This window comes from Seriola dumerili, unplaced genomic scaffold (assembly GCF_002260705.1).
Source record: "Seriola dumerili isolate Sdu_G_001 unplaced genomic scaffold, Sdu_1.0 BDQW01000331.1, whole genome shotgun sequence".
Taxonomy (NCBI): Eukaryota; Metazoa; Chordata; class Actinopteri; order Carangiformes; family Carangidae; genus Seriola; species Seriola dumerili.
Window position 1 is genome coordinate 2,746,465 of NW_019174586.1, and position 13,306 is coordinate 2,759,770.

General features: G+C 41.3%; 1 protein-coding gene across 1 annotated transcript; it reads right to left on the minus strand.

Moving 5' to 3' along the window:
- Nucleotides 1-1,410: 1,410 nt before the first annotated feature.
- vegfb (vascular endothelial growth factor B) lies at nt 1,411-12,862 on the minus strand. Its single transcript, XM_022760409.1, has 8 exons — nt 12,504-12,862; nt 7,847-7,898; nt 7,561-7,757; nt 7,395-7,468; nt 7,228-7,263; nt 4,821-4,901; nt 3,066-3,323; nt 1,411-2,615 (listed from the first exon to the last, which is right to left on the minus strand). The coding sequence occupies exons 1-8, from the start codon at nt 12,579-12,581 to the stop codon at nt 2,594-2,596; spliced, it is 798 nt and encodes a 265-aa protein (XP_022616130.1). The 5' UTR covers nt 12,582-12,862; the 3' UTR covers nt 1,411-2,593.
- Nucleotides 12,863-13,306: the final 444 nt, after the last annotated feature.

Consider the following 13,306-nt stretch of genomic DNA (forward strand, 5'->3'; position numbering starts at 1 on the left):
CCCTTAAAGCCAAGAACGGTCACCATTAGTTTGAGGCTACAAAGGTTTTGGGAAACCATCTCCTGTTCCACATTATCACACAGTGTCTGGTCTACAGTCAGAAGACCAGCTCAGCTCTGCTCTTGTGAAAAATCTTGCTCCTCAGATTGCTAAGAAATCTCCTATAGGTTCCTCCAAACCGGTGCTTACTACTACATATCTGCTGCAGCGCTGAGTCTCTACACTGGAGACTGTGCTTATTGCTAATTGTAAATAAAAATATCATTATCTTAAAAGAGGTCTGAAATAACACAGAGAAAGTAACAACAATGCTCTAATACTTGGTCATTAATATGTTATGACATAGAGGTAGTGATTGAAGCATTGATTGACAGTAATAACAAACACTGAAAAATGGACTTGAGCGTGGAAAAAAATAATCTCATGTCAGGAGAGTATAAATACAGAGCTTATCACACCAGCCACTGAAACGAAGTTCTTTTGCTTCAAGGCTGACACATAATTAATTCAGACTCTGGACTGCACGCTGTTTCTGGGTGACTATTCTTCTATCAGCAGGATGGCATGAATCAGGGGGGAGAGTACAAACAGGAATCACAGAGTTTCAAAGCTACTGTTTCTCATGGAGCTAAGACGTCACTGGTAAAATTTAACATGGGACACAGACTCTGAATGGTTGTCAGAAAGGGGTTTCAACTCCCTGTCCTGCCCTTATGAGTCCTCTTCATGAAAGCAGACCCCTGGCTTAAGCCCGTCACGCTGACTGACAAGTTGCTCAAGACCTCATCCTTTCTGAACCAGTCACAGTTCAAATCCAAAATCCCACCCAGCAGCCAAGCAGCCGTGAACTAACATGGCGTTAAACCGTGAGATTCATGCAGAATATAAACAAGTTATGTTCCAAATGAATAATACTCTTTCCATCCCAGCTCACACATGCAACAACAACAGCCATGTTTTCCTTTCACTGCACTGGGAACTGCTATTTGCTTGGTTTCTGAGTGCTGCAGACAACAGTGACCCACTGATTGTTTGAATTACACATTATAATGTATATAGTCTCCCATTTGTGGCCTGTGTGAGCCGTTTCTGTTTAAATTCAATACATTTGCGTATCGGTTTAGTTGCTGACTGGGTATGTAGCCGGCCACCCAGCGTGACTCTTTATGCAGATGGATTAAGGATGAACAAAAACAAAACAAAAACACATTCTGCAATATAGAATATCTTTTCAATCAACTTGACAGAATTATAATAAAATATAAAACAGGCATATAACACAATACTTAATGACGACTTTGCATTAAATTGCAAATATAAACAACTGACATTTATTTGCACACTTAGTGTGGCGCGAACAAAAGCTTATGGCTACCTGCATTCATTTCACATTGCATGTGTGTGTGTGTGTGTGTGTGTATATATATATATTTATATGTGTGTGTGTGTGTGTCTGTCTGCTATAGCACAGAGTGAGTGAGGTTGTATGTGTCTGCATTTGCAGTGCTATCTCTGTTCCTGGTGTTATAAGTGTGAATGTTTGTGTGTGAAGTAGTGGACAGCCGCCAGGCCTCATTATTGTCATTCTCCTCACTGCCTAAAAGAGAGGCAAAGAGAGGCAAAGCGGCTGCTTTCAATCGAGGTGCCGAGAAAAGATGGAGACAAAAGGCCCAAATTAAACAAATGCCGGAAAGCGGCTTGGAGAGCCAGCCTGTGGTCATATGCTTTGAATGAGAGAAAACGGCTGCAGGGATAACCCATCTGGGTCTTTCAGAGGGGAGACCACACAGATACACTCCATTTCCAGCATTCAGCTAAACTATAGGTCCACACACACTGGGGTGCCAGTTCATGTGCATGTCTTATGTCCTTCTGGTATGTCTGAGTGAGTATGTGTCCACTAATAATCTGTTCCCAATGTTTTTCAAATCCTCTGCACAAACATTGGCCTTCACTTAACATCTCCATGTGTAGTTTCCTTGTGAGCAGCAAGTCACAACTTCCACTGAAGCATGAAAACGTAGGACACCTGCGAAAGACCGGTCCAGTTCATCTCTGTTGTTCTTGTATAGTATGATCATTCCTGTCTCCACTGTTCTCTGCAGGGAAGGGGAATATCTTGGGTCCAATGTCCAAGCCACAGCAGGACAGGAGCATGTTCAACTGTTGGCTTGTGTCCACCAAGAAAGATTTTTTTCTGGGTATTTCCACATCTCTCAAAGTCACCCTTTTTCTGCCACTTTCATCCCTCCACTCATTGGGTGAGTAGTGTGACTCTACACGTCTGTACAGGCATGTACATGTGGACTGATGGAAGCTTTTCCACAGAAGCGAGGAGGCGGTAAGATGTTTGGCTGCACACAGACACACACATGTAGATCTTCAGTATATTGAGGCTGTAATGCTGCATGTCTGCTTTACTAGAGTGCTACTACAGGTTCTTGTGTGTGCTTCTGCTAATATTTCCTTCAATCTGAGATACTGGATGTCCAAGCGTCTGTATGCTCCATGGCAGTGATGCTGAGAGTGGACGATGAATTAGCAGGGGTAGTTGGAGAGAGAGAAGGAGGTGAAAAGAAAGTGGACGGACACATCAAGTCCTTATGGCATCACACCTGGGACAAGAAACAATAATGAGGGGAAGGTTTTAGCATCTACTTTTCTTGGCAGTAACTCTTGTCCACTCTTTTCCCATCAAATACATCCACATCCCGAGCAGTTTGGGGTTCAGTGTCTGTCTCAAGGACACTTTGATGTGTGGAGTCAAAGCACTGACCCCACCGCTAATAGACAGCCCCCTTCATCAGTTACAGCTGCTCTAGCTTTCTCACTGCATCAACTGAACAGAATCTCAAACATTAGATGTTTTAAAATCTGCATATGAAATAAATTTTGGTGAGAACATACAGATTTAGTTCGTACAAGGCAGAGCCTGATGCAGTTCAAGTTGCTTCACTCAAGTGCATTTTCCTGAACTGAATTGAACTTTTTTGTTACACATCTGTATGTTCGAAAACCAATAAAGAGACAGCAAATTTTTATTTTTTAGTTGTGTGTGGACTGACCTGCAGCGGTGAGGGTTGAGCCTCCGACCTTTCTGGCTACAGCTCTCAGCTCTGATGGTGCAGCGACACTCACACGACGTTGCATCCAATGCCCACTTTCTCCCCTTACAGGGGCGGCAACAAGGCCTCGGAGACGGAGACGGAGAGGGAGAGGGAGAGGGAGAGGGAGAGGGAGAGGGAGAGGGAAGGAAGATGGTGGGAGGAGGTGTTGGAGGAGGAGGAGAGGATGGGGGAGGCAGAGCTGGGGGAGCATGGGTCCTGGAGGGAAGAGGGATGTAAGAAGAATGTGGTTAGAATTTATCAATTCATTCTAGCAAGAGTCTACAGCTGCACTTTAAAGTACAGCAGAGGCTGATGGGAATGTCATTAGTTTTGCATGTATTAATATAAGTATTGAACAAATGAAAATTTTAATCTGATGGTGGTGCAAAACGGAAAGGTAGGGGACAACCGAAGTTATTCCAAATGAATGTCTGAACTAAATTTCATTATCCATCCACTGATTGTCTGTAGGCATCATCGTCTGGGAACAATGAATGTCTGAACCAACTTTGGGATCAATACAGGCTCCAAAAGATTTTGCTACTTTGCTGTTGATCTCATACCACATCACTAGCATGGTGAAAAATTAAATGCAAGGCTTGTTTAAACATGCACCCTGCCAGTCTGAATCAAACCCACACAATGCAGTGTGTGGGAGATGTGTGACTAATGTGGGATACTGTTTCCTGAGCTGCTGACAAACTCTCTGCTCTTTCTGTCTGTCTAGTCTCTCTGTCCGTTACCATGGCTTCATTGCCTGTGAGGCCTTCGGTTACTCTTCCAGACTCTCTGTACTTTCTCTGCGTCTGAGAAAGTTGCCGGCATCAGTTGGTCTATTAACTGGAGCTGGTTCTGCCTCCATCTTCTCGGTAGGCTGGCGGCCTTAATGAAGTTACTTAATGAGGCAGAGAGGGGCCATCTTTGTTCAGATCCTGATGACCACGCCTGCCACTGGCATGGACAGAGGAGGTGGCATTTGAGAGCAAATTACACAGATTTCACCCCTGCCAGAGTCTGAATAAAGCCTGTTCTGAGTGATGGATGGGTGCCGAGGGACATCACACCCAAACCAAGCCACCTCTGGCCCCCAGGGGACAGAAATGATTGACAGCAAAGTCAAGGGGAAGCAGATGAAAAAAAAAAAAGTTGTAGGGAAAAGAGCGCTAACCCCTTTGTCCTTCAGTGATTTGTACTGAAACACAGGAATCATGGCACATGTAGCTGCACCTCTTCCTCTCAGATCACAGTGTAGCAGGTTAATAGTCTCAAAATGTTGTTATTGTCCTTTTATATTTCTAACTGACCTTCTTAACAGTCTGAGTTGATAATTATTTAATAAGTACTGATCAAAGTATACGATAAATATCCACGAATAGCTGATATGCTGTATACTGTTTCGTTGTTATTAAGAGGCTTGGCAGTCTTATGTGCTTACAAAACAGAGGTGACCCCTACAAGTGTGTGTGTGTGTGTGTGTGTGCGTGTGTGTGTGCGTGTGTGTGTGTGTGTGATAGACCTTGACTGGTGTGGCTGTAAAACAAATTGTCCTTCAGTAATAATATAGACCAGATAACCTAGTTTGTTTTTCTAATCCAAACGTTCACACTGAGGCTGACAGTATCTGAAAAACACTGACATGAGTAAAAACTTAAGGTTCATAACTGAGTTTAAAATAAAACAAAATCAAAAGTGTGTAGTGAATGTTAAACATACGCGGCTCTGGTGGCTCCGCTCTTCTGTCTGGACTTTCCCCTCTCCCTTTTCTTGTCTTTTCTTGGTGGCTTCAGATGCGGCCTGAGAATATCAGACACACAAAATGTGAGGAGTTCAATTTTTAATTTGTATGCAACAACAAACATGAAATTAAAATGAGTCTCCCTGTATCTACTGAGTGAATATTTTTTTGACGATATCCTTAAATGAACCCAATGTACTGCATGTCCCCTTTCAATGTTTGTTAAGATTTGTATCACATACGCATTACAACTAATAGTCAATCTGATCAGACAGTATCTAATGCCAGTTTACTCTGTATTTTATTCAGACAACAGCTGTTAAACAACATTTAGTATTTGATACGTTGAGTCACAGAAGGGTTTTGTGGAAAAATGTTTATATTTGTGTAAACAGGTGCATCTAATTGGACATTGTGTTTATTGTTTTGCAGAGTGTGACAGTTGTCTTAGTCTGTTTATGCTGTTTGTACTTATTGTTGCAAAGATACAAGGTACAATTTTGAATGCAGGACTTTTACTAGTGATGGAGTATTTTAACAGAGTGGTACCGGCACTTTTACTTAAGTAAAAGATCTGAGAACTTCTCCCACCACTGTGTCTCGGTCAGATCACTTAGCAGAAAGTTCCAAAAAGTGTGGATTACCATCTCATTATATCCCCTGACATTAACAGAAATTAGCGAAGAAGGCGAAACAATCACATCAGCGCAGGACATCACGGGAGAAAGAGAGAGACACTCCCAAGAAAATAGCTTTGCATTCTTTGTCCACACAGTTTACATGACTCTCTACACTACAGTTTGCTGATTCCCACCCTCCTTATCATGCCAGTGTCCAACCTTTATTGAGCACAATCAGTTTTACTTTAATGTATGCTGGTGCCTTCAGAACAAAGTGCATCTGCCCTTCAGCTCTGGTTTTCCACTTTTAACCTCTCTGTTTTTCTCTGCTCTAATCCCATCTGCTGTAAACTCTATTAAACTATATCAAATTATTATGGGGACAGTGTTTACCAGTTTAGCCCTGACATCATTAGCAGAGTCTGCTGCTACTGCTGCTGCTGCTGTTGTCTTTGGAGCTCTAATTTACTATTATGAATGCGTGACTCTGCCCTGTCAGTCTGTGAGAGAGCACATGGCAGGGGAGATAAAATCATCACTATGGTGACAACAGGATGAGGGCCATCCCAGGGGATGCTGGGAGAGAGTCACACAGATGCTAACTCATTGAGGGACAAACACACATTCACACGAACCACACAAAAACAAATATTCACACACATTAAAAGTCTAATGTACATTTATACTAATACACAGAGCACACACATGTGCACAAGTACATGTAGAAATTCAGCAAAACCACACATACACTCCTTACTGAGTTTTAAAATGTACACACACATACATTGGAATCCTTTATTTATGTCCACATCCTAACAGGAAGCAGGGGGACATAAACATTAAAGATGCAATCATATGATTGCCTGGTCGGACCTGCCAGTATGAGGCACACAAACAAACATCAGGGACCCAACAGCAGTGTCTGTTTCACAGTGTACAGCTGTCAGTCCCAGCTGACACTGAACAAAACCTGAAAAGCACAGTGTCTATCTCCTGGACAGTTTCTTTACTTTCATGAATTTATTAACCTTAAATCAGAGATTAACAGCTTCTCTTATGTTTTAGTCCAAGGACTGCAAATTTGAAACCCTAAAATCAAGTTGTGTGAGATAAGTAATTTATTACAGTGTAAAATTTATCACAACTTTTTATTTGCCAATATTATTATTTTGCATCATGGTAAGCCAGCTCTCTAAGACCCATACTGTGTAGCCACAATGTGTCTGGTGTGATTCTACCTTCACCACATTACCTCTTTATGTTCCCTGCTGTTGTCAGGAACCATCTAATGAATGAATTGAATGAATTTTGTAAGTTCGTGCTTTTAAAATGGGAAATACTGGCCTGTAACTTAGGACTTTTGAAAGCCAGGAAGAGTTTCCAAAATGGTCAAATCCACTCATACAACAAAGCGTCGATTAACACATGCTGGCGTTGGATGATGAATACTAGAACAAGTAGCTGATGAATGTAACCTCTTTTCAACACTATTAAGCTACTTATGGTTCCTTAGGTTTGTGCTGTTGTTGGATGAAAACCTCCTCCTCATTCGTAGCATCATCAGCAAACTTATAACAGCATCATTAGTGCAGAGCTTGGACATGAGTTTAGAGACAGGGTTTGATAACGTTATTTGATAAGAATCAACATTAGATCTCACAAAAACAGCTCACTAAGATACAGTTAACGACAAAAAAAAACAGAAAGATTAAAATTCAGAACGACAGAGGGTAAAAAAAGGGGGGGGGGGGACAAAGTGCGTTACCTTGTCGTAGGTGTTGGCTGGAAATGTTCTTTTAATCTGCACACAGATAAAATAGACAATGTCAGTATAAAGGAGCAGTGACGTCAATGATAGCAGGTACACCATGAACAGCAATTACACCCTGCATCTCCACCTTTGTGCACAGACACTGAAAGTGTTTGTATTACCTGCACTCACACTGGCTGTGCTCAACAAAGGGCAACTCGATGAGCTCATGCTTCATGAAGGAGGTCCTCATCAGCTGCACACAGATGGGCAAATATCATGTTAAACCACAGACATCCTCTCACTGTTGCACTTCTAGGGATTTAGTGTGTGTGCCTGCATGGATACCTCCATGGTGAGCGTGTGAGTGAGCAAGGGCACACACTCTAGGGCCTCGTCAGCACAGCAGCCGCCACATCGCCTCACCGACACGCAGGAAGGGACAAAAAGGTGGTGGGTCTCCCCCGGCAACTCTCGCCAAACCTCCACCAGAGTGTCCCGAGGCTCACATCCACTCCTTGAGTACACCTCCAACCACCGCCGCACTGGTGGACCGACACAGACAAATAATGTGTTTTAATTTCACTCTTTCAGCTCCATGAGGGAGGAATCTTTGTAGGAACAGGGGGCGTACCTTCTCGACCTTCTCTGGATTTGGGGGAGTCTGCTGGCCGCCAGTGGGCAAGCTGTTGGAAGAAATAAAAATAATGAAGGAGTTCATGTTGAAAGCATTGTTTAAGTTAGTTTATGATTTCATTATCAAGTTGATCTGTTTGATAGCATTCAGCATTGCACTTTGGAGTCATGACGAGTGGTTTAATTTCAGTTTAGCAAAAACTTGACTCAAAAGTGTGGGAAAGTGAAAAAAGATGCATCGTAGTCAGTCAAAAGTCAGACAAACTAGTGCTTTGGTTGGTCTTCATCCTATCATGCTGAACTATGGGCAGACTGGATGCTACAGTGACTCGCTATCACAAAGTAGTATTATGAGGTGACAGCTTTGGGGCTAGCTGGTTAGCATGCTAACTTCAGTAGAAGAAAAGAAGTGATGGAAATAGAGGCAAAACAAGAGTTAAAATTGGTGCTGCTTTCCACTTTAAGTTCCACCAAATTAGTTAATATTAAACCAATAATAACAATGTTTGCAAAATAAGAGCATGAAAAACATAAAAAACTGAAATTAAAGTAAAATATTAGTCAAAAAATGTGAGCAAATGTCATAAGCACATGAAGTAGCCTACATGAAAATCCCCAGACTGCCTTCAGATGCTGAAGAGAATGAGTTTCAATGTTTACATTTTGTTTAGGCTTTTAAAAAAAAATATAAAGATCATCTGCCAAATATGTTCAACAACATAATGGTGCATATATTTGTTTTATTGATCAAGTTTTTTTCCTGAATGAAACCATACCAGTAAATCTAACATCTGAGCTACTGCCTGCAGCTTCCAGTTTGACACTATTGTAAATGCACACTGGTGCTTATCTACAGTTCAGAGTTTTACCTGTCAGTGAACACAACAGTATTTCACACCTGGCATCTGAGCATGAAAAGCTTATAATGCATGGTGATAAGTGACAGGAAATGAATACTCTGAACTTTGATACACAGATACACACGCAAGAGGGTAAGAGCGGTGACAGCTAAATTAAACAAGCCTCATATTTGGCTCCATTATGAAATATTTACTGCACAGACACGGTAAACTGGTCCATTTGAGTATGTCAGCTGAAATTGTCTATGTTCTCGTCCCGACTCGATTCAAATCCAACCATATTTTCCGCTGTCTGAGGGAGTGAGCTGCTGGATTTCTTAACAAGCTGTACCTGCAACCTTTGCCCTCAAATCTATCACCTGATTATAACATTTGAAACGTTTTCAGTAGCCCCACAGAGGTAGATAGTGAGAGAATCTGCCACTGGATTTCTTGACAGTAAGCTGTCACAGTCAGTGTGAAGCTGGGAGTCAATAAATAGGACAAATATTACTATTTCATAAAATGAGCTGATGAAAAACAACAGAATGCAGCTTGTTATTGGTTTTGTTCTGACAATTAATCCAATGTCTTTTCCTTTAGTTTCATAGTTTAGTCATAGTCATAGTCATATTTACTCAAGTTATTACTTAAGTACTTAATTACTTAAGCACAACTTTGACGTATTTGTACTTTACTTGAGTATTTCCATGTTCTGCCACTTTATACTTCTACTCCACTAGATTTCAGAGGCAAAGACTGAACTTTTTACTGCTCTATATTTATTTTACATCTATAGTTACTCGTTACTTTGCAGATACATTTTTTACTTTCACAAACATATGACAGCCTAATAAAATACCTAACCCAACCTGTTTGGCTTGTGACAATTACAGGGGAGAACATGTATTTCAACTTTTGATAATTTAAGTACATTACGCTGATGATACTTCTGAAATGAAGTATTTTTACATTCGTACTTTTACTGAAGTAAATCTGAGTACTTCTCCCACCATTGAAATTGTCAAAAAAAAAGAGAAACTGAATTTTACAGCCCTCAGTTCTATTCTCTCTAATACACACACACACACACACACACACACACACACACACACACACACACACACACACACACACACACACACATCACACACACACAAAAAACAAAAACAAAACGCACACTGCTGTTATTTGACTTATGTGTGTGAAGACCAAGGCCACTTGTAAGGGAATGTAGACTTTGTTCAGTTGCCCCCTTTTAACTGCTCCACCCCCTTTTACACACACACACACACACACACACACACACACACACACACACACACACACACACACACAGATTCTGAGTTAAGCTGGGACCGAGGCCATTTTGTGACTAGTAGGATGTGAGCTGAAGTAAGTGTGTCTTTTCTGTAGGCCTATCAGTCTTTGAGACTGGGCTGAGATTACCTCCCTTTGGCAGCCACAACTGTGAGGAGCTGACACACACACATGCACACACTCCTGAGTGCCAACCCAGTGCCATCTGCACTGGCATTGCTGTCTGTCTACTGTCTAACACATTGAGCTCCCAGCCACTCCCAGAGCACACTGTACAGATGGGCCTGTGTGTGTGTGTGTGTGTGTGTGTGTGTGTGTGTGTGTGTGTGTGTGTGTGTGTGTGAAAGAGACCCTGCCCTACAGCTAAACACCACCTCTCCCACACCCACACCAAGGAGGAAAAGGATGACCCCTTTTTCAAATAAGCAGTCAGAGAAGCAGACGGCATGAGAGCAGAGTCTCAGGTGTGAGACAGCAACTGTGAACAGACAGCTTTCTTTTCTGTGCACGTAGCCGTGTGCCATGTAGTGTCTAGGATGACAAATCACTAAAACATACAGTATACAGCAGCACAAAGTCGGGGCTGGATCCCACACCGCCTCTGGGCACTGCTTGTTCCTGATAGAAGTCTCCAGACATAAATAAAAAAACCAGTGCATGCAGGTCTGTGTGTGTAGAAAAATGAGCTCATTTGTCACATCAAGGACCATGACAGCACAATTGATGAACATTTCTTGTGAATTATAACTGTAATAACCATCTATTTAAATTACTCAAAGCAAAACTTCAAGGCCATGAAGAATTATAGGAACCACTTTCTAATAAGACACCCTTTATAAATCATAAAGACTGGTAATTAGAGACTTTAGACTTAAAATTATTGGTTTATTAATCCGTTAGTCAGCTGAAAGAAAATTAATTGAATTGCTCACGTTCATCTTCTTCTTCTCATTTATGTTTTCCAAATGTGAGAATTTGCTGCTTTTTTCTGTTTTATATCACTGCTGACTGAATATCTTTTGGGTTTAAAACTGGTGGTCTGACATAGGCAATCAGAAGACTATCCCTCTAATTTTACAGAATCTGTAAAATTGCAATGGGTTTCTTTATATTATTTTCAGTCATTTCACAGACTAATGTATTTATATATTATAATAATCCTCACATTAATCAATAATGAAAATAATGGTTGGTTGCAGCCATAAATGGCTCTATTAGCTACTGGTTATTAAATAATTTAACAATGCTTCGTAAATTAGTTATAACAAAGTCATTAATAAGTACAACTTTTGGGTTGCCAGGTTGTAGATAAACCTCTTTCAGCAGGACACTTGCTCTGTCTTCTTCACTTTCTTGCCAAGAGTATGAGAAAAGAGGTACTACTCTTGTTTCTGTACAGTAGGCTAAATTTGAAGCTACAGCTAGCAGCTGGTTAGCTTTGCTTTGCCCAAATACTCAAAACAAGGGGAAATGGGTAGCCTTGCTCTACCCAACTGTTACAAAATCTTCTTACCAGCACCTCTAACGCTTACTAATTAACATGGTATTCTAATCTGTACAAAACCTATGTGTAAAAACAACATTTCACTGTTTTACAGGTGATTATGTACTGGACTATTCCTGGCCAGGAACAGCTGCCAGGCAACCAGCAGGTTACTGGTCTGAGCCAAAAAGTCTCATTTTTATACTTTGTTTTTTTGTATAAATTAAACAAACGATACAAAAAACTGTAACACAGGGCTTTAGAGGTGCAGGTAGGCAGATTTTGTCACCTCTGGACAGAGCCAGGTTTGCTGTTTCTCCCTGTTTCCAGTCTTCATGCTAAGCTAAGCTAACTGGAATGTTATCTTCACATCTATCCCTGTGAAAAACGTTATGTCAGAGGGATTTCCGGTCCAAAAGCCCTGCAGTTTTATTTTCTCCTAAAAGAAAGTGGTCAAACAGCCCATTTGAGGTGTCCCAATGAGTTAGCCAAAAAGAATAACCAAATGCCATGCTGGAGGAGGATTTTTCACAACCTGGCAACCCAAAAACTGGTCTAACCAATGGTTTGTAACTGATCTACAAAGCAACAGTAAATTATTTATTACAGGTATAAACTCTTTAGCCTATAAAAAGTGCCTCATTAGAAAGTAGTGCTGATTTTCTCTGTGATAGTGACAGGAGACAATAAACAACAAAATGTGACTATAAAGTAATTACTGAGCGACACAGACAAGCCGTAGCATCCAATCCGACTATTATAGTGATTTTTCCTGTCACGGGGCCTAAAGTGACAGGTGTCATTGACCTAGGGGATAACTTCCACAAAGCCCCACATGATCTCCAACACAATGAATTCATACAAAAAGCATGTTATTCAGGCTAATGCAAATCTACATAAACTAGAAATAAATCTCGTGACTAGAAATAATAGAAATAAAGCTCATGACTGGTAGCAGGCTGACCACTTCAGACTTGCAGTCTTTTGAGGTCAAATGGTCTATACATTCATACCTTGGCATGAGACGTCGGTATTCTGGTCAGCAGCAGGAACTGAAACATTCCTAGAATAACTTGAAGCATAATCCCCATTGTGCAGGAGTCCAAGGGGCACGCCAAAAAAAATCTAAAATTTGGACCAATCCAAAAAAAAAAAAGAAAAGAAGAGAAAAAGAAAAAAAGAAAAAAATGAAGGTGGTTTGTCCGGCTGTCTCCTTCCTTCGCTTCAGTGTCCGGTTAAAGACGCAGAAATCCCGCTTTCAAGCTCCAGTCTCCCTTCCTTGACAGGACTCCCATGTGGCATCCTCAGTGTTGGAATAATAACTTTATTTTTGTTGCGTTTGACACTAGACGATCTTAACTGCACAAGGAGACAGCTCCCAACATGAACTCTAATGATAGTTTGTTATACTCCCTTAGCCTAATTAACGAGACACTGGAGGCTGTTGTCTACAATAACCATCCATCCAGTAATTTTAACATATACACCGACAACATGCGCCTTTCTTAAGTCATTATTTAATATCTAACCGTGGCACCATAACCCCAAAATCCTGGTATTTTGGTGACACTTGTTTAAACTTTGTGATGCCTCCCTGTATTTATTTTAGGGCACCGTCAGTCTATTGGTCCTGATCCCATGAAATTGGTCTATGGGGTCCGGGGTGGCGTGACTGCAGGATCATTCAGGTTCCCACTGAAACGTGGTGCGATCATAAATCCTCTGTGCGGCTGAAAAAAAAAATCACATTATCCAGCTATCGGACGTTCATCCGGTAATGATCCGACGCTTTGGGCCGACGTGCGGAGTGACAGTG